This window comes from Hippopotamus amphibius, chromosome 5 (genome assembly GCF_030028045.1).
Source record: "Hippopotamus amphibius kiboko isolate mHipAmp2 chromosome 5, mHipAmp2.hap2, whole genome shotgun sequence".
NCBI lineage: Eukaryota > Metazoa > Chordata > Mammalia > Artiodactyla > Hippopotamidae > Hippopotamus > Hippopotamus amphibius.
The window spans coordinates 59,927,767-59,947,309 of NC_080190.1; the positions used below are offsets into that span (position 1 = coordinate 59,927,767).

General features: G+C 40.0%; 1 protein-coding gene across 7 annotated transcripts in view; it reads left to right on the forward strand.

The window, feature by feature from the left end:
- The window catches only part of KCNMA1 (potassium calcium-activated channel subfamily M alpha 1), a 707,317-nt gene that overhangs the window by 458,202 nt on the left and 229,572 nt on the right, over nt 1–19,543 (forward strand). For all 7 annotated transcript variants that reach the window (XM_057735193.1, XM_057735192.1, XM_057735190.1 and 4 more), the window contains exon 6: nt 17,702–17,777. In XM_057735193.1, the coding sequence (XP_057591176.1) occupies nt 17,702–17,777 (76 nt within the window). The remainder of the gene's footprint in view (nt 1–17,701; nt 17,778–19,543) is intronic.

Genomic DNA, 19,543 nt, shown 5'->3' on the forward strand with positions numbered 1-19,543 from the left:
GTTGGTTTTGCTCTCCAGTTGGGCATCACATCCTGTAAGGGAGCCCCCCCTTTGAACCGTCCATCATCAGGCAGGATCACTAAAATAAAATAAATGGCCTAGGGGGCCCCAAATTGCAGCCTCTCCCACACTCTATTCTGTACCCCCTGATTTAAGGAGTTACGGCCTTTTCTCCTTTCATTCCCCTAAACCATGTCCAAAGGAGCTTATGTAGTAATTTACAGAACGAAGCTGATGGATCAGCTTGTAGGACATCATGGGTCAGAGTGCCCCGCCCCCGCCCTGAGAGCCTTTCTGACGTGCTTTGCGTGGCTGATGCCCAGAGCCTACTGGGGTTCTTGCAAGTCGGCGGGTGGGTGAGGGAGGAGAGCGTCTCTGTTTGCTCCATCAGCACGTAGATGCTGGTGAGCCACGCTCTGCTGGACGGGAGGACCTGTCTGGGGCACAGGTCAGAGAAACACAGGTCTTTCCAGAGCATCAGCTTGGGCAAGAAGTGAATTGGAGGGAGCCTGGAGCCCAGCCCAGCTCTCTGCCTCCACCATGATCTCCAGTAAGATTCTGGTTTACCATCACCCACCCAGCAGCTCCAGCACGGAGGTCTACAGACCCACCAGGCGCCGCAAAAAGTCCCTGGGGGATTTGTTCCATAACGGCTTCCGGGTGAGGTCTGGACCCAGTGCTGCTGAGAAGGAGGAACCGCAGAGCTTCGGGCAGTCGGTGGTGTCTTGTTGCAGGGTTTGCGCCTCTTGGGGTAAGGATCCCCCCCGAAGCCTCCCATATTCCGAGAGCCTGCCCAGGAAAGAAGCACCCTCTCTGCAGGCTAGTAGACAACTGATGGGCTTCTCCATTCTTTTGTGCTTGGCATACCCCCTGAGCACAGATGTGCAGGGCTAGACAGAAATCCTGTCCTTCCTTTTTAGATGAATATAACTGGTCTCTAGTGCTCCTGAATGTTTTTGAGCTATTAAAGAGTATATTTCAGAAATGCTGGAGAAAGCTTGGCAAATGACGGAAACAGCTTCCTTCTTATTTATTAAGCGGTAATAATTTCCAGGAAGTCAGCATTTTTCAGGAGAGGCGTTTGAAGCTATCAACAATATTTTGTTTTCAGGGACAACAATGCCATTTTGGTTTGCTTTCTTCTGTCTTCATATCGGGCCATGGCAATGTTTTTTTTGCCTGTCTTGCATGGTACTTCATTATCTCACCCGGCAGAGATCATAGGAGAGATCCTCTGGGCAGATTTTCTTGTCTCAGCTGCTTTCCAATGGGGATTTGGTTTTATTCAGGCATCCACAATGTATGGGAGTTGGAAATAAATAGCTTAACTTTGCATTTCTGGATTTAAAAATCCCAATTGTAGGAAGAGATATCTTTTATTTCCAGCAAGGTTAGTGTTACAAGGATCTTCTTTAAAATGAAGTATAGTCCCTTTGAAACCCAGCTTAAGATTCTGATGTGGATAGGCCCCGCTCAAACTATCTCTGCTTTATATGACTATGTAGAGCAAACTTCCAATTAGCAAGCAAGTGATAGGTGCATCCTCGTCAATCCTTTTCATTAGAACTGGCACAAAAGGCCTCCTTGGGCTGTAACATCTGCATGGACTTCATTTGGAACCTAGATGTTCATGCCCCCATGTCTGTGACCCTCGATCTGCTGACCAGATTGTTCTGTTGCCTCTTCCTTCACTTCAAGAAAGAACTGCTTTGGTGCTTTATAAGATCTAGCATTGCCAAGGACCAGCATTAAAACAGCTAGAGAGAAGAGTGCAAATGATGGGATTATTAAGCTAAGAGAAAATAGACCATTCCCTGAGAAAGAATTGAGTGAGTAAAACCACAGCGTTAACTTAGTATTCAGTCTCCTTGCTTTACCTTTGGAAGGGGTTCTCATAAATTCATTCATTCATTTTCAGTGGTGAGTGCCAACTCTGTGCGTATCATCGCCATTTGTGAAGATGATGGACACAGTGGTGAACAGGTGTATGAGGTGTCCCTGCAGTAGAGCTGACATTCTGTAGAGGAAGACAGGCAAATGAGCAGATACAGTCATTGTAGATTGTGATAAATAATCTAAAGAACAGAGTAATGGGGTGGGGTGGGGGGGTGGTCCGGAATGGGTGGCTAGAAAAGACCTCTCTGAGGCAGTGTCAGTTGAGCCAGCCTTGCAATGATCTAGGGGAAGAACATTCTAGAAAGGAATGGAAGGGAAAGCCCTGAGCTGAGAATGAGCTGGGAGATATTCAAGGAACAGGGGTGCAGTGTGGAGGGTGTGAGGATGGGGAGAGTAGAAATGACATGAATAGGGGCTAGATCATGGAAAGCCTTCAGAGCAAGGTAAGGTTCTGAGCTTTATTCCTGGTGAGATGGAAGCCAAATGAGGACTTCCAGCCGGGAGCCATGTGATCTGACGGAGGCCTGCAGAGGTCATGCTGGCTGCTTCTAGGAGGTGGATGGTGGGGCATGGTGGGCTGAGGAAATAAAAGCGAAGACCAGCTTGGGGGCTGCTGGCCAATTTAGGGGTCACAGTGGCTTGGACCATGGTTCTGGCATAGGAAAGGGAAAAGAGGATTTATTTTTTATGTATATTTACGAGATGAAATCAACAAGACTTACTTGTTTACTTTCAAAAAAATTGTTTCCTTTCTGGCTCCTTTATTCAAATAGAAGACTCTCAAACAGGAGCTTCATCCCTCTGCTTTCAGGATCTAAGACGGTGAATGACTGGTGCAGAGAGACACTCACTGCACATATATGGCATGAATGAATGAATAGGTGAGAATCCCAGTTTGAATATCAGCTGGTGTTTAGTATCTGTCAGACAGGAAACAGGACTGGGATAAGGTGGGGACGGAACAGCCTGAGCAATTATCGAGGGAAAAGATTTGAAAAGGTCAAACAAGCACTGTTTATAAAACACAAGTTCTAACTGGAGGAGTGAAAGCCCAGGGGCATTTGAGAGCAAGAAAGACAGTCTTCTCCTTCTAGCTGGGAGGAAGGGCTCTGATTCTCTCTGTGTGGGGGGCGAGAGCACGTGGTCCGGGAAGTGATCAAGCTGGGGGATGGGAGGTGGGACCTGGGGGTGGCAGCAGGGTGCAGGGACCACCCTAGGGAAGCCTCCCTGGGCTTGTGTCTGTCCCTCTTTACCCTGATTGACTCCTGTCTTCGATTTGAACTCTCAAGCTGCAAGGCCAGACGACTGTGACCTTGTCAGACACCACGGAAATAATTGCTCCTCAGGATTTATGTGGGGGTGGAGGGATTGGAAATGACAGAGGTTTTTTTGAACCTTTCAGCTTTTTGGATTTAAAGATTAAGGAGTTAAAGAGAGTGGAAAATAGCATATTGGAAAACCCTGGCTGGCTTTCCAACCCGGGCTGGGACGTGTTTGCTTTTGTGTTTTCTCGGTCTTGTGCTCCAGTGGGACCTCGCCTGTGGGAATCTCCCGAGTCCTTTCTGTCTTGGGATAATGGGGACCCCTAAGGGTGAATGATTCATCGTTTACCTGCCTGTCCCTCAATCTCTGTCAGTGTAGCAATCCTGCTTCCATCTGAGAAAGAGGTCCTCAATGCCAGCGCTAAAATTACATGGCTCTAGTTCTCAGGATGTCCTAACCTGGTTGTTCAGGTGCCGAGTGTGACCCTCTGAAGGGACAGCAGTGGCTGGGGGTCCTCCCTGCCTAGAGCCGCTGGCCTGGGTTCCTGAATCTTTGACAAGGACACAGGGCTCAGAGCCAAAAGACCTGTCCTCAGTCCTGACTTGCCATTAACTTTCTAACAACAGCAACCAAAAATTATGAATAAGAATAGTTATTTTATATAAATACTATATAAAACTTTAAAATCTCGAGAAGATTAAAGAAATCCAGAAATCCTACCTCTGTATCATAACCACGGTCATCATTTTATGAATTTCCTCATTTTTATTTTGTGTATACCTATAGTTTTCATAGTTTTATCAGAGAGAACATGCACTTTATATTCTATTTTTTAAAAATGTTGCCAGTTTGCTATTTTTTTATTGTGGTAAAAAAATACATAACATAAACTTTTCCATCTTAACCACGTCTTAGTGCATAGTTCAGTAGTGTTAAGTATATTTGCATTGTTGTGAAACAGATTCCAGAACATTTTCATCTTGCAAATCTAGCAACTACTCTTGCCCCCACTCCTCAGCCCTTGGTAACCACCATTTTACTTTCTGTGTCCTACTTCTTTAACTTCACATTGTATCATAAGCATTTTCTTTGTTGTTACATTATTTTTTTTACGATACTATCCCATAAAAAAGATGAACTATATTTAAGAAGACCTATTTTTAGATAGCAGGCTGCTTTCTATTTTTCTTGTTTAATGAATAATTTTGCAGTGAACATCTTTGTTTCTGTAGCATCTTTCCATATTTTGTTATATTTTCTTAGGCTTCATTCCCAGAAATGGAATTAGTTTGATTTGTACAGTGGAATTACTTTCTGAAAATGCTGTATCATTTTAAAATTCCACCATCAAATTATAAGACTGTCTCATTGTAGAGACATCTCCAGTAGGTGAAATTCAAACACATTGCTAATTAAGTAGAATAAACCAAAGTTACTATACTTTTAATCAGCATATCTTTTATTTCAACCAAGTGTAATAATTTCTAATGTTGTTTACTAGCTGTCTTTCCTATTTCATGACAAGCCTTTTTATGACTTTTTGCCTATTTATGGACTAGTGACATGGTACATGCTTTTGACATTATGAAGAATTTATCCTTATTATAAAATATTTGATTTAATTATTTTTCTAATAGATTATGACCTTATTACTTTTTTTGACATGTAGAATTTTTATATTTTTATGGTGACTGATTTAAAAATTTTTATGATTCTTTTCACATCTGAGTCTAGAAATTCTTCCTTTCTTCAGAGGGCTAGTAAGTATGTAATTATATTTTCTTCAGTTTTCCTATGGCTTATTATTTATATTTAATTTTAATTTTCATCTCAATTTAATTTCAATTACAGGAGGAGGTGACGGTTTAAATTGATCTCATTGAGAACCAGTTGTTCCGTCATTATTACATAATGTTTGTGTCCCCTTGAGTTGTGATGATTTCTTTATCATATATTAAATTCTCTATATAATCTATTCTGCGTATCTTTTTGTGATTTTTTTTTATTCTATTGCTTTGTGGTAACTGTGGCCTATAGGATTTCTGTACTTGGGAATTTGTTAAAATTTCTTTGTGGCCTGACACATGGTCATTTTAATGACTGTTCCAAGGTGGCCATTGAAGAGTGTGTTCCTAATTTACTGGGTATAATATATGTACATATCTATCTTTCCATTCAGGTAGATATATACAAATATATCCCAAGGAATTAGATGTTATATGAACATTTTTTATTTGTGCTTATGTTTTGGCTAGTTTCTGAAAAGTGAACAGTTGAATTTCCCACTGTGATGTGGGTTTGTCAGTTTTCATTGTTTGCATTCTTGCCATTTTATTGTATAGGTACCTCAAAGATATAGCCTTAGGTGTGTAAAGTTTTTTCACTGTTACATATTCTTGGTGGAGTGTTCCTTTTATCAATTTCTAACTTTCCTCGTTTTCAGTGAATCTCTTACATGCATCTGGAATGTGTTGCTGCGGTTTTTATATTAACTGAGTGTCTTTGTCAATTAATAGATAAATTTAACTTATTCAGTTTTGTTGTGATTACTAAGAGAATTAGGTTCTTTTTACTGATGCAATGGTATTTTATTAACACTAATTAATATGCTTTTTTCTTTTCTGTTTTCATAATCCTTTTTCTTTAATTGGATTGATCAAATTCTTTTTTTTTTCCTCTGAGATTTGAAATTTATAATTCCAAATATACTCTTAAGTTTTTGATACGCATAATTGAAATTTGCTATTAATATGTATAATTAATAGTACTTTCTCCTGAAGCAAGACAAGAACTTTAGCACAACTTTCTTTTTTTTTAAGAACTTTTATTGAGATACAGTTAACAGACAATAAACTGCATATATTTAGAGTGTACAATTTGGTATTTTTTTTCTTATTAGTAATGTATGTATGGCAATCCCAATCTCCTAATTCATTCCTCCCCGCTTTCCCCACTTGGTGTCCATATGTTTGTTCTCTACATCTGTGCCTCTATTTCTGCCTTGCAAACTGGTTGATTTGTACCATTTTTCTATATTCCACATATATGTTAATAGACAATATTCGTTTTTCTCTTTCTGACTCACTTCACTCTTTATGACAGTCTCTAGGTCCATCCATGTCTCTACAAATGTCCCAGTTTCATTCCTTTTTACAACTGAGTAATATTCCATTGTTTATATGTACCACATCTTTTTTACCCATTCATCTGTTGATGGACATTTAGGTTGCGTCCATGTCCCGGCTATTGTAAATAGTGCTGCAGTGAATGTTGGAGTGCATATGTCTTTTTGAATTATGGTGTTCTCTGGGTGTATGCCCAGTAGTGGGATTGCTGGGGCATATGGTAACTCTATTTTTAGTTATGCAAGGAACCTCCATACTGTTCTCCATAGTGGCTGTATCAATTTACATTCCCACCAACAGTGTAAGAGCGTTCCCTTTTCTCCACACCTTCTCCAGCATTTACTGTTTGTAGATTTTCTGATGATGCCCATTCTAACCATTGTGAGGTGATACCTCGTTGTAGTTTTGATTTACATTTCTGTAATAATTAGTGATGTTGAGCAGCTTTTCACGTGCCTCTTGGCCATCCATATGTCTTCTTTGGAGAAATGCCTATTTAGGTCTTCTGCCCATTGTTTGATTGGGTTGTTTGTTTTCTTGATATTGAGCTGGAAGAACGGTTTATATATTTTGGAGATTAATCCTTTGTCTGTTGATTTGTTTGCAAATATTTTCTCCCATTCTGAGGGTTGTCTTTTCATCTTGCTTATAGCTTCTGCTTCAAAGCAGAAGCTTTGAAGTTTCATTAGGTCCCACTTATTTATTTTTGTTTTTATTTCCATTACTCTAGGGGGTGGATCAAAAAAGATCTTGCTGTCATTTATGTCAAAGAATGTTCTTCCTATGTTTTCCTCTAGGAGTTTTATAATGTCTGGCCTTACATTTAGGTCTTTAATCCATTTTGAGTTTATTTTTATGTATGCTGGTAGGGATTGTTTTAATTTCATTCTTTTACATGTAGCTGTCCAATTTTCCCAGCACCACTTATTGAAGAGGCTGCCGTTTTTCCATTGTATATCCTTGGCTCCTTTGTCATAGATTAGTTGACCATAGTTTATCTTTGGGCTTTCTATCCTGTTCCACTGATCTATATTTCTGTTTTTGTGCCAGTACCATACTGTCTTAATCACTGTAGCTTCGTAGTATAGTTTGAAGTCAGGAAGCCTGATTCCACCAACTCTGTCTTTCCTTCTCAAGATGGCTTTGGCTATTCAGGGTCTTTTGTGTTTCCATACAAATCGTAAAATTTCTTGTTCTAGTTCTGTGAAAAATGCCACTGGTAATTTGATAGGGATTGCATTGAATCTGTAAATTGCTTTGGGTAGTATAGTCATTTTCACAATGTTGATTCTTCCAGTCCAAGAACATGGTATATTTCTCCATCTGTTTGTGTCATCTTTGACTTCTTTCATTAGTGTCTTGTAGTTTTCTGAGTACAGGTCTTTTACCTCCTTAATTAGGTTTATTCCTAGGTATTTTATTCTTTTTGTTACAGTGGTGAATGGGATGGTTTCCTTAATTTCTCTTTCTGATCTTTCATTGTTAGTGTATAGAAATGCAGGAGATTTCTGTGTGTTAATTTTGTATCCTGCAACTTTACCAGATTCATTGATTAGCTCAAGTAGTTTTCTGGTGGCATCTTTAGGATTTTCTATGTATAGTATCATGTCATCTGCGAACAGTTTAGCACAACTTTCTTACCTTTACTGCCCTCTCCGCTCCATACCTCCATCTTCCATGTAGTATCATCTAGAGATTTTACTTTACATTGTTATTATTATTTACTAGTTTTTATAATATTCAGTCAACAAATAAACTAATCAGTTATTTTTACTCTTTTCCCTCATTGCTGCTTCTTTTTTTTTTTTTTAATTTTGTTGGTTGTGTTGGGTCTTTGTTGCTGCACACGGGCTTTCTCTAGTTGCGGTGAACAGGGGCTACTCTTCCTTGTGGTGCACGGGCTTCTCATTGCGGTGGCCTCTCTTGTTGCAGAGCACGGGTTCTAGGAGCATGGGCTTCAGTAGTTGTGGCACATGGGCGCAATAGTTGTGGCTCACGGGCTTAGTTGCTCCGTGGCATGTGATATCTTCCCAGTGCAGGGATCAAACCCGTGTGCCCTGCATTGGCAGGTGGATTCTTACCCACTGCGCCACCTAGGAAGTCCCCTCATTGCTTCTTGTATCTCACTTCTTGGATTTATTTTTCTTTCAGCCAGTTAAATATATCTATTTTACTTCAAAATAATTTCTCCTGAAAATTGTGATAATATCTTTCCTTTGTTTTCTTGCATCAAGTGCAGCCAGGAGAATACTGACAATAATTCAGTTCTCACTGCTTTGAGGAGTTTATACCTTTGCAGTGATGTTCTGAAATGTCACCATGATATGCCTTAATTTGGGAGCTTTAAATTTTCACCTGCTGGTGAAATTTAAACTTAACAGACCTTTCCAGTCTGAGGATGCAGGTCATCCTTTTGATCTGGGAAACTCTATTCCAATATTTGAAAGTTTTCCTGCTTTCCTTTTTTTCTTTTTGGCTGTGCCACATGGCTTGTGGGATCTTAGTTCCCTGACCAGGGTTTGAACCTGGTCCCTCAACAGTGAAAGCGTCAAGTCCTAACCACGGGACTGCCAGAGAATTCTCAGTTTTCCTGCTTTTTACTGCCTTTGTTTTCCCCTTCCGGAAACTCAACTACAGAAATGTTGAAAGTTTTACACCTGTCTTTCACGTCTCTTAACTTCCCTTTTGTACTTTTCATCCTTTTTTCCCTTTGTATGAAGAGACCTCTGATAGTCTAGTTTGTATGTAAATGTGTCCATTCTTCTAATAGTTGGCTTTTTAAAATTTTAATGTTTAAAATTTTAATTTCTAAAATATCTAGTTGATCTTTGCTGAGTTGACATGTTTTCTCATAGCTATGTTTTTCAGTCAGACTTTTTCTAAAGTTGTTGCTTTGTTAATGTGTCATTAAGGGTAAATTTGCTAGACTGTGTGCCTTTTTTCAAAGAAATCTTGACCTTCCTCAACTATTTGGTGATTCTTAATTTTGTGCTCCTTTTTGGATTTGAAAATTTCTGTTAGCCTGTATTCGAATGCTGTCTTTGCTTAATGCACCTTGTCTGAAGAGTGATGGCGTATGTGGCAGTGTATTTTGCTCCAATAACTGGTCTTACAGCTGTGGAGACAATTTCTTCCTTCTAAGAGCTACCAGTTCACATGGGATATTGCTCTAACAGTTACAATGCCCACGCTTACTGCTTTTTCCTGGCTTTTCCTGTTTGGTACCCCAGTCCATCAGTGAATTGTCCCAGCCTTGCTCTTCCCAGTGTTATTTCATCTTTTCAACACTTGCTTTCTCCTTCTCTATGATTTCACCACCCCACCAGCCCCAACAACCTGTCTTTGTGAAATTGCTTATTAAATTTATAGACCAAGGACATTTCTGATATTATTAATATTATGGAGATATGTATATATATACACACACATGTATGTTTCTTACTATATACGTTATACAAATGTGAAGTTAGGTTTCTCAGCTCTGCCAGATTAATTTCCAACAGAATATCTACTTTTCATCTAGCAGGGTTTTGTGGGTTTTCTCTTATGTGCTGTAGTTTCTCTTCCCTTCTTTTTGCTCCTGTAGAATTTTGCTATTTTCCCCCCTTTAGTATTATTTCAGTGAGGTTTTGAGAGGAGGCAGAGATAAAACATTCTGTTCAATGTGTTAGGTTTAACCAGAATGCTCTTGATTATTATTTTAATTCATGGATGAATTATATATGTTGGTATTTTCTGTAGAACTTTAGCATCACTAATCTTAGTGAGATTATTTTACTTTTGTGCTTTGAGAAGCAGTTTTTGATACCAGGTTTATGATTATTCTATAACAAGTTTAATTGCTTTGCATCTTTTTATGTATTATAGAATAGTTTAGAATTTCAATAAAATGTAAATGCTTTTAAAAATTTAATACATTATGTGGGTGCAAAGTCTCTGAGGCGAAGCTATTAATAAAAATTTCAATTTATATCTCAATTATCATCCTGTAATGATTTTCTTTTGTGTGTGTGTAAACTTACAGAGTTTACGTTTTTTGGAAAGTTGTCCCTCTCACTGCGGATTTCAAATTTTATTAGTCTGTAATTGCGCATGACTTTCTTTTCTGTTTGTTTCTTTATTGGATCAGCATGTATTTTATTTTGTTTGTTTTATTGTTGTTTGCCCCCATAAAATGATTTGGAAATTTTTATCATTTTTAATCTTTATTAGTTCCCTGATTATTCAAGTATAAACACTAAAGTAGAAATCATCTTTTCTTCCAGAGTTGTTAAGACTGCTTTTTTCCTAAGATCTTGAGCTGAAATGCATTATTTTCTAATCCCTTATTATACAATTGATTTCTTCTAATTTATAGTTAGCTAGTATGTTCTTTAAAAGTAAAGAGATAGAGTGCTTAATGGATATATTACTGGTTTTAGATTCCTCAAGTGATTACTCAGGTAAAAGGAAATTTGCTAACTATTTGAGGAAAGAATAAAACTTGGTCCCTTTGGCACACTATTAACTAAGATAAATATGTCAAGATGGATTTACAAGTTAAAGGTTAAAAGAAGAAACGATACCCTAAATGGGTGGTTCCCACACTTAGCTGCACGGTAGAATCATCTGGGGAGTTATAAAAATTTCTACACCTAGGTTGTCACCCAGACCTATTAAATCAGAATATCTGAGAGTAGGAGTCATGCACCAGTGTTGTTCCAAAATTTCCAGGTGATTGCAATGATAACAAAGTCTGGGAACCGCTGCCCTGCGTCTTGCTTTCTTAGTGTGGTCTCTGACCAGAAGCATCGGTCACATCGTAGAGCTGGTTAGAATTGCAGAGCATAGGGCCCCATCTCAGACTCAAGGAATAGAGTCTGAATGTTTACAAACCCCAGATGATTCGTGTGCATGTGGGATTTGACTAGCCGGTCTCTAAAGCAGGCCTAGCGAACTAGGCTCCATGGGCCTATTTATTTGAATAAAATTATGCTGGAATACAGTCACATGCATTCATTTACATCTCATTTACAGCAGAGTGGGTAGTTGTGATAGAACCTAAAATATTTACTCTCTGCCCGTTTATAGAAAAAGTGTACAGTGCTTCTCAGCCGCGACGGCTTGTTGAGATTATCTCAGAGCTTTAAAATCCCCTCTGCCTGGCTGTACCTCAGACCTGTTAAGTCAGAATTGGGGAGGAGGAAGTAAGACCCAGGTATCAATAATTCTTAAAGCTTCCCAGGTGATTTAAATGTGCAGCCAAGGTTCAGAATGAACACCCTAAAAGTACAAAGAGAAAATGTACATGCATTTTTAAAAATCTGTTTTTACAATGGAGGTGACTATTTTTGAATATTTAAAGCAAAGAAACAATGATGGAAGCCTGATATATTTGACCATATAACAAACTTTGGAATTCAGGGGAAAAAAAACTCAACTTAAGCAAAATTTTAGCCTTAGGAAAGAAAACAAAACAAAACAAAACATTCTGAGCAAAATTAAAAGAAGAATGATGAACTGTGGGAGAAAATATGTACTGTATAATATTCTCATTGTGAAAGAGCTCAAATATAGTAATGAGAATAAGATAAAAACACAGGTAATCTGGCAGAGACTACTGTAAAGCACTTTAAAGAAGAAAGTAAAATGACTGATAATTATATGAAAACACAGTTAACTTCATTTGTTAACCTAGAAAAGCAAAATAAAACAGTGATGAGCTCTATTTGGCATTGAGATCTATCAAACTGGGACTCCTACGTTCCCTCCCTCCCTCCCTTCCCTTCTTTCTTTCTGTCTTTTCTTTATCACAATGAATGGTGGAGATGTAGGCAGAGGATATTTCCCTACTGATGGAAATGCAAATTGTTAGGAGAGTTTGGCAAGACGATCACAAGTGTTGGAAGTGCTTCCTTGAGTGCTGATGTTTGGAATTGGATCCGACTGGCCAAAGCCTGTGCCAGGGAAGTGGTTACAAGCTTGGGCTGTGTGGCGTTGCACAAATTTGGGTTGAAATCTGGCTCTGTTGCTCACACACTGTGTGCTAGACACACTCTCTAGTCTGTTTATTCCTAGCAATTTTCTTCTGTTGTATGGAATAAATAAGATAGAGCTAAAGGTGTAGGCATGCAGAAATAATTAAAAATAGCAGATGATCATTTATAATAGGTCAACATCATTATTTCACTAATTTAAAGTAACAGTAACACCATGTACCGTGTGTGTCTGTGTGTGTGTGCGTGTGTGTATCTTTAGGGGCTTTCTATTCCATCTCGTTGACTTTTCTGTGGAGTTATGAACAACAATATGCTGCTTCAATTCCAGAGCTTCATATGATGAAATTACCATTTACTGAGTGCTTCCAATGTGCCCACCATGCTTTAGCAGAATACTTAGTCTTCTGGCACACAAGCTCCAGGGCAGGTTTTAATGCCCGTCTCTGCGAGAGAAGAAGAAGGGAACTAGGACGAGGTGAAGAGCTCAGCTGTGGTGCACCTGCACCAGAGGCCTTGTCCATCCCACAGGCAGCTCTGCAGCCGGATGGCTCTTCAGCGTTGTCCCAAATCCAGGCAAGGCAGCAGACCTTTGTCCCCACATCTACCAGCCGTGGGGGCCACTCCTGGCAAAGGGTGTGACCGTGGGCAAGGTCAGTCTCCAGGAGCCAGTGATGAATAAAGATCCCTGCAGAGGGATCTGGGCTGCGCCCTACAGCATCCGCTACAGCCCATGCTTGTTATGTATTTAATACGGTCTTGGATATGATTCGCTGGTATTTTTATTCACTAGTAGGATTCTTGTGGTTAGTCATTAGTGTGGTGAACTTGCCTTTTTTTTTTTTTAATGTGTGGGGTAACGCCACTTTTCTAACCAATACAGAGTACAGAAAAAGAGGAAAGTCCGTATTTATTACTTGACTATATAATAGAGAGTATGTAGAGAAGTTTACTATTTTTTGATAGTTTAAAGGAACTTGCTTGTGAAACTATCTAGACGTTTGGAGGGCTTAATTAATGTTTTATTTTCTTTTTCACAACTCTGTTATAGCCATTTTCTATTTCCTAAAAAGTAACTATGTTTCAGAGATTTTAAATTATATAGAATAAATAATGAGTATAGTGTTATAAAGCAAAGGAGATGAAGAACTTGTCACTTAGGCATTGCCCTTCCCACTGCGTCCTTTTCTTGGTCTCTTTATGGAATCTGAGGTTGCTGTCCATCCTCTTTGAGGACCTCTCTGGGTGCAGCAGTGTGACCATTGGTCAAGGCTCTTTCCTGGTTAGGCTTCTTCATATTTCATATTTCCTAAGAGTGTCAGCCCTGGTCTCTGTCGGATGAACGTTCAGAGGTCATGTCTTTTCCCTTTAGTAAACAATGTGTAGTCTCAGAATTCTGAATGCAGAGTCTCTAACCTTTAGCTCTCTGCCATCTAATTCTTTCTCAGAAGTCTGATTCATTCAGTTCAATTCAAGCAAGTATTTACTGAATAACCACCTCATGTCAGGCACTGTTTTAGGTATGTGAGATATAGCTGTGAACAAAACAAACAGCAGTCCCTCTGCTCCTAGAGCTGGTGCTATGGAAAAGGAGGCAGAAAGTAAGTTACATAAATAAGTAAGATGCTAATGCTTCATGCTGGGGAGAAGGTAAAGCAGGTAAGAGGAATAAAGAGGTTTTGGGGGGGAGGTGGGACTGAGAGGGGAGTTGCTTTAGACAACTCAACTTGTAGACAGAGTAGCCAGGGAAGATCGCACTGAGAAAGTTATGTTGATTAAACACCTGAAGGAGGTGCACGAGTACATCATGTGGCCATTTGGGAAGAGCGGTCCAGGCAAAGAGAAGAACATGTGCAGAGGCCCTGAGGCAGGAGCATCCCTGCACAGTCAAGGATCATGGAGGAAGATGGCCAGATATGAGATGGGGGAGGAGGCCAGCAGGTCCAAAAGGAATGAGGGGTGGCCTTGCTTTAGGTTCTTGAAGGACTTTGACTTCCACTTTGGATTTTGAGCAGGGGGGCTGCATGATCCATTTTACCTGGTAACAGGCTCACTCTGGCTGCTATGCTGAGAACAGATCACAAGGGGTCCAGGGGAGAGAGCAGTTAGGGAACTGTTGTGAGTTGTGGCCTGAAGGATAGACACTTCAGACCTAGCATTTCTCCAGAGTGTCTGGCTTGATCTGAGGAGGACACGTAGACTGATTTTTTTTTAGCTCATGTAAAACTTTGTTTCTCACTTGCATTAGTGAAACCCTGTGCCATGACAATGGCCAACACAAGGCAGTCAAATAAACAAAAAAGCCCACCACTGTTCAGCCTGCAAGAATGTTGCTCCTGCATCACCTCAGGCCCCTTTGGCAGGGAGACATTTCCCTTGGGTCCCCATTCTAGGATAACCCCTTCTCCTGAGAACCAGCTTGTTTTCCTCTTGTATTAATCTTAGAGTGCCTCCCTGCTTGCTTTCCTTGGGAAAGTGCTCAGACCTAGATGTACAGTTTATCTTTAGCAAGAGGATAGGACCTTGTGACTGCTGCATTCTTTTTCTGCCTACCTTTATTTTCACACACCTCAATTAAAAGAAAAGCTTTTATTCTTATTTTTGTGAGTTGCTTTAAAATTTGGCAAACGACAAGCCGATAATGTAGAATGCAAAAGGCATCACTTCACTATAAAAAGAAAGCCCAAAGTGTGGGTATTTGTATTCAGTTTGTGTTTCCATAAATGAAAGTTCTCTCTCTCTCACACACACACACAATTTTTCAGGATGAAACTATTAGCGGCTAATACATTATTAAAGCATCCTTATATCCTTGACTGGTTTCAGTACTAACTGCCAGGCTTTTTCCACCTCAAGCTTCTAAATGTGTTATTTTATCTCCCAGTGTATGAGACAGTGAGGCTGGAGTCAGATCAGCCATCCAGGCTGGGCTGGGTGTTTAGGAGCAACAGGAGAGTTTAGTAAAAATTCATTTTCCAGCCTGCACCCCGCCCCCCACTTCTGATTAAGTTTAGTAAAACATAGGAACTTCTTTGCAAATGTTTTGTTCAGACAATATATTTTCTGAGAACTTGGATATTTGAAAGTATTTTTTTGTTGCCCTTATACTGTTGAACAACCGCTTGATGGTATAACAATCTTGGGTCAGACTCTTCTTGTTTTAAAATTCTGAATGTTGCCCAGTTGTCACTTAACACTTACTGTTATGTGATGAGATCTTAGTCTCATTAATGGTAACCTTCTCCCCACCCTGACAGTTTTTGATTTTTATATTTTCATTTATTTTAATACTTGACATTTAAAGGGGGAAAAAAGATACTTCCTGGCATCAGTCTCTCACTGCTGATCATTCATTTTGCCTTTTAATCTCAAGTCATTTTTTTGTATCCAGAAAGTTCACTCCTGTGATGTCCTGGCCATTTATTTATGATCTATGTGTTGTCTGCACTTGCCTTTGGAACACACTTTATTCATATGTTGGAACTCTGTGATCTCCACTCCATTTCTATCTTCTTAAGTTTCATCTTTTTTCCTCCCTTTTCTGATGTTCTCTGCCTTGTGAGATGACCTCTCCATTTTGTCCTCTGCATCCGGTTTTTAGTGGTGTGAAGTCAACCTTTCATCAGCTCTGTTAGGACTGGGTTTTTGGCTCCTGAGACTTTTGTTTCATCCACATCCCTTCTCATCTCTGCACTTTCTTGTTTAATACAAGTAATATGAATATCACTCAGAACAGAAGGCAGATGTTTTCTGAAAAACTCTTCTATCCCTAAAGGTAAATCCTTTCAGATGAAAAATTTTCCTTTTGAGCCATATTCTTTTTTCCCTCTTGGGCAGTGGGGTTTTTTCCTTCCGTGGGCTTTAGGTTAGTTTCTCTTTGTCGCCATATGCTTGAACAAGGAGTAATCTAACTGGGCCCAATATGGAGCTGTTTAGGGGAAAACTTCTGGTCTGTCTCCTTTCCTTGATTCACTCTGGGGTCTTGAGAGAATCATCACTGCCCCTTCCCACCACTCTGCACGCCTCCCCGCTTTACTGCCTCACATACAGGAGCCAAGTAAAGTCTCACCCACTGGCTTGGAGCTGCCCGTCCACAACTTAGCCCACTCTGTGCTCAGCTCTGCACGTGGCACATGGGGAAGCTTAATAAAATGCTTTCAGAAAACTCGAGGTATGGGAGGGGGCGGGGGGTGAAGGGGAAACTGAGACGAAGCGAGAGAGTAGCACAGACATATATATACTACCAACTGTAAAATAGTCAGTGGGAAGTTGTTGTATAACAAAGGGAGTCCAACTCGAGGATGGAAGATGCCTTAGAGGACTGGGGCGGGGAGGGTGGGGGGGGACTCGAAGCGGGGGAGTCAAGGAAGGGAGGGAATACGGGGATATGTGTATAAAAACAGATGATTGAACCTGGTGTACCCCCAAAAAATAATTAAAAAAAAAGACCAAAGGCAAAGAGATCTCCAGAAATAAATGGATTTATAAGTAAAAAAAAAAAAGAAAAAGAAAAGAAAATATGCAGAAGAAAATCCCCTTGAGAGAGGGTGTGATATTGAAAGTGTCTCAAAGCTGTTATAATCAGTGTTTTGTAAACAGTTCTCTTGCATGACTGCCAAGCGTCAAAGCCCCATGAGTCACTCTGATTGTTTTTGACTCACGAATTTGATCTCAACAGAAATACATTTTACCCATGGCTATTAAAACACAACAATAATTTGTATTTTCTTGAATCCTCAATTGTGTCTTCCTTCGCTGTTTCCCTCTCTCTCCTGCAACATAGAAACACTGGCTCTTCCCCATTTAAGAGAGGTTGCTGATTTAGAAAGGAGAAGCATTTGTCTTGACACTCAGTAAAAGTGAAATTATATCAGTTTTGAATCCTGAAGTTATAGGGTGTGAGATCTTATTGATCTGATTTTTTTTTTTTGATTGGGAGAAAAATATAGACTGTTGTAGGAAACAGATAACACAGTGGGCTCTACTCTTCATTTTATCAGAACTGAAGATAAAGATTGAAAAAAAATTCCACTGAAGAGGTGAGGTTATCTGATTTGTTCCTAATCTGCTCTTAGCACAGGGGTTACCCTGAGCTATTCCCAGTATTTTTCAGAGACAGAATCCTTTCAAACAACCATGTAACTTAGAAATAGTGCTTTAAATCAGAGATGGACACATGAGAAAGCTCAGTAAACTAGGCTCTCCCCACCAGAATTTCCTCTGCAGTGGCTCTATACAGGCCCCCTTTAATGAGAAAGTCAGTTTACCAGCTGAGATTAAACCAGTCAAAGATCAGGATGAAGGACAACATCCAAGGTACTGGGTGGTTCATTCTTCTGCAGGAATTTCATGTTCCTTGGCAGCTGTAAATCCAGCAGCAGAGTGTGGACATTAAAACCACATATTGAAAATAATGCATTTCTATTTCATTTCTCTTTCCAGGTTTGAGATTTTTAAGAGCTCTCAGATTGATCCAGTTTTCAGAAATTTTGCAGTTTCTGAACATCCTAAAAACAAGGTAAGATGTTCTTTCTCATATTTTGTACTCATTCTGGTCCCTAATACCACGTTGTAAATATCAGGTGTGTTTGCTTTCATCACGATAAAGTTAGAGTTCTTTTATGCATGGAGAGAGTGATCTAACACAGAAATCCAGGGAAAGCCTGGAGTAGGGTCTTCTGCAGGGCAGGGTACTCTGTGGTAAAGAGGGAGAAACAGCTGTGTATGTGGGGAAGTAGAGACAGTTTTAGGGGGGACCGTATGGGGTTGCTTGGACACTGGCCACAGCATCGTTGGAGAGAGGTGCACAGTGGGTGCGGGATAGGTCTGCTCGTTGACTGGGGAGTCTTTGCTCCCAGGTTTTAAATCACCCCTTTATTACATCACTAAATAAGAAATTGAACCTGGCCATAAAAGCAATGGAAGCAGTGTTCTTTGAGAGGCAATCACAAACCTCATACAGCAAACAGAAAATCATTTCATTTCAAAGTACATTCTAGATGTTCACTTTATAGCCCGTGTAGCCCCTGGGGCTTGCTCTGTGAATTGCCTTCTGGGGAATACCTAAAAACCTCCTGCCGAATGCACCATGACGACTTCTGTTAACTGTGTTATGATCTGGAAAACACTACTGGACCAGGAGAAAAAATCCCCCAGAGACCCCTTTCCTGATGGCCTGAAGGTTCTCAGAGCTGGCCTGAAACCAGGGCTGCCTTGATGAATAAACTAATAAAAGAGGTTGGACGTCCTTTAATGGAGAATAAGTACAAGTCATAAATTTCTCTTATAGGAAATTACACTTTGAGAAGCTCACTGCTCATGTTCCATTGCCTCTTCGGTTGGCCTTAACATGTTTGATAAACGATGGAAAACAGGACACCTCTATGTTTGTGATTTATAATTAATATACCTGCATTTGGTGGGCGGGGAGAGGGTTGGATTCAGCATTGTTTTCCCAGTAACTGAGGCTGGGACTCAGTTTCCCGAATGTGTCACATCCAACAAACGTGACAGGCTACTGGCTTTCCTCTTTGGGTCTTAGTGTTTTTTGTTTATTTTAGTTTGTTTTAGTTCCAAGTTGGTTTCCCCTTGCTAACTATTCATCTATGTGAATGGGGGATGCATTCACTTCCTATTAGTCAAGTTAAGAAGAAAATGAGCATCAAATGCTACGGAAGTCTTCTACGCTGTGTCCTAACACCCTTTACTTTCACGATCCTGGGCTCAGAATTTGTTGATGCTCTATTTAATAGTGTGTACTATTGTTAATATAGAATAAATATTGTCATTCTTCATATTTCTTCTGAGTGACAGTAACCTTCATTTCTACCTTTTTATGACTCTTCTATGCAATGGACTCGTATTACTCTTGAAATTAAAACGATCAACAAAGCTAGCCATCCCCAAGGTTTGCCTGTATCGTATCTGACCCACTACACTGTATCGTTAAAGGTAGACTTGGTGAGGACCCAGTGCCCATCACAGGAGCTGTATTTGAGAGACACTCGTGGGACTGGTGTTATGTGGAGTCACTCACACTGTCTAACATGGTATAGGGCCACTCGCTCCCTGTTCAGGGGGCTTTCAATTCTCTGACGCCAGCATTTCAAGAAGGTGCCATTATTCTGAGGAATAACATGGAGAGAACTGTGTTCTCACCTTCCTCGTACTCCATGTGCGTCCTTTCTGGACTTGGGAGAATGACAAGCCATCTGAGTAAAATATTTTTTTCTGGGCTTTTGCCAAGAGACCCCCCCCAACTTCCCACTCCTTGGGAAAGACTCC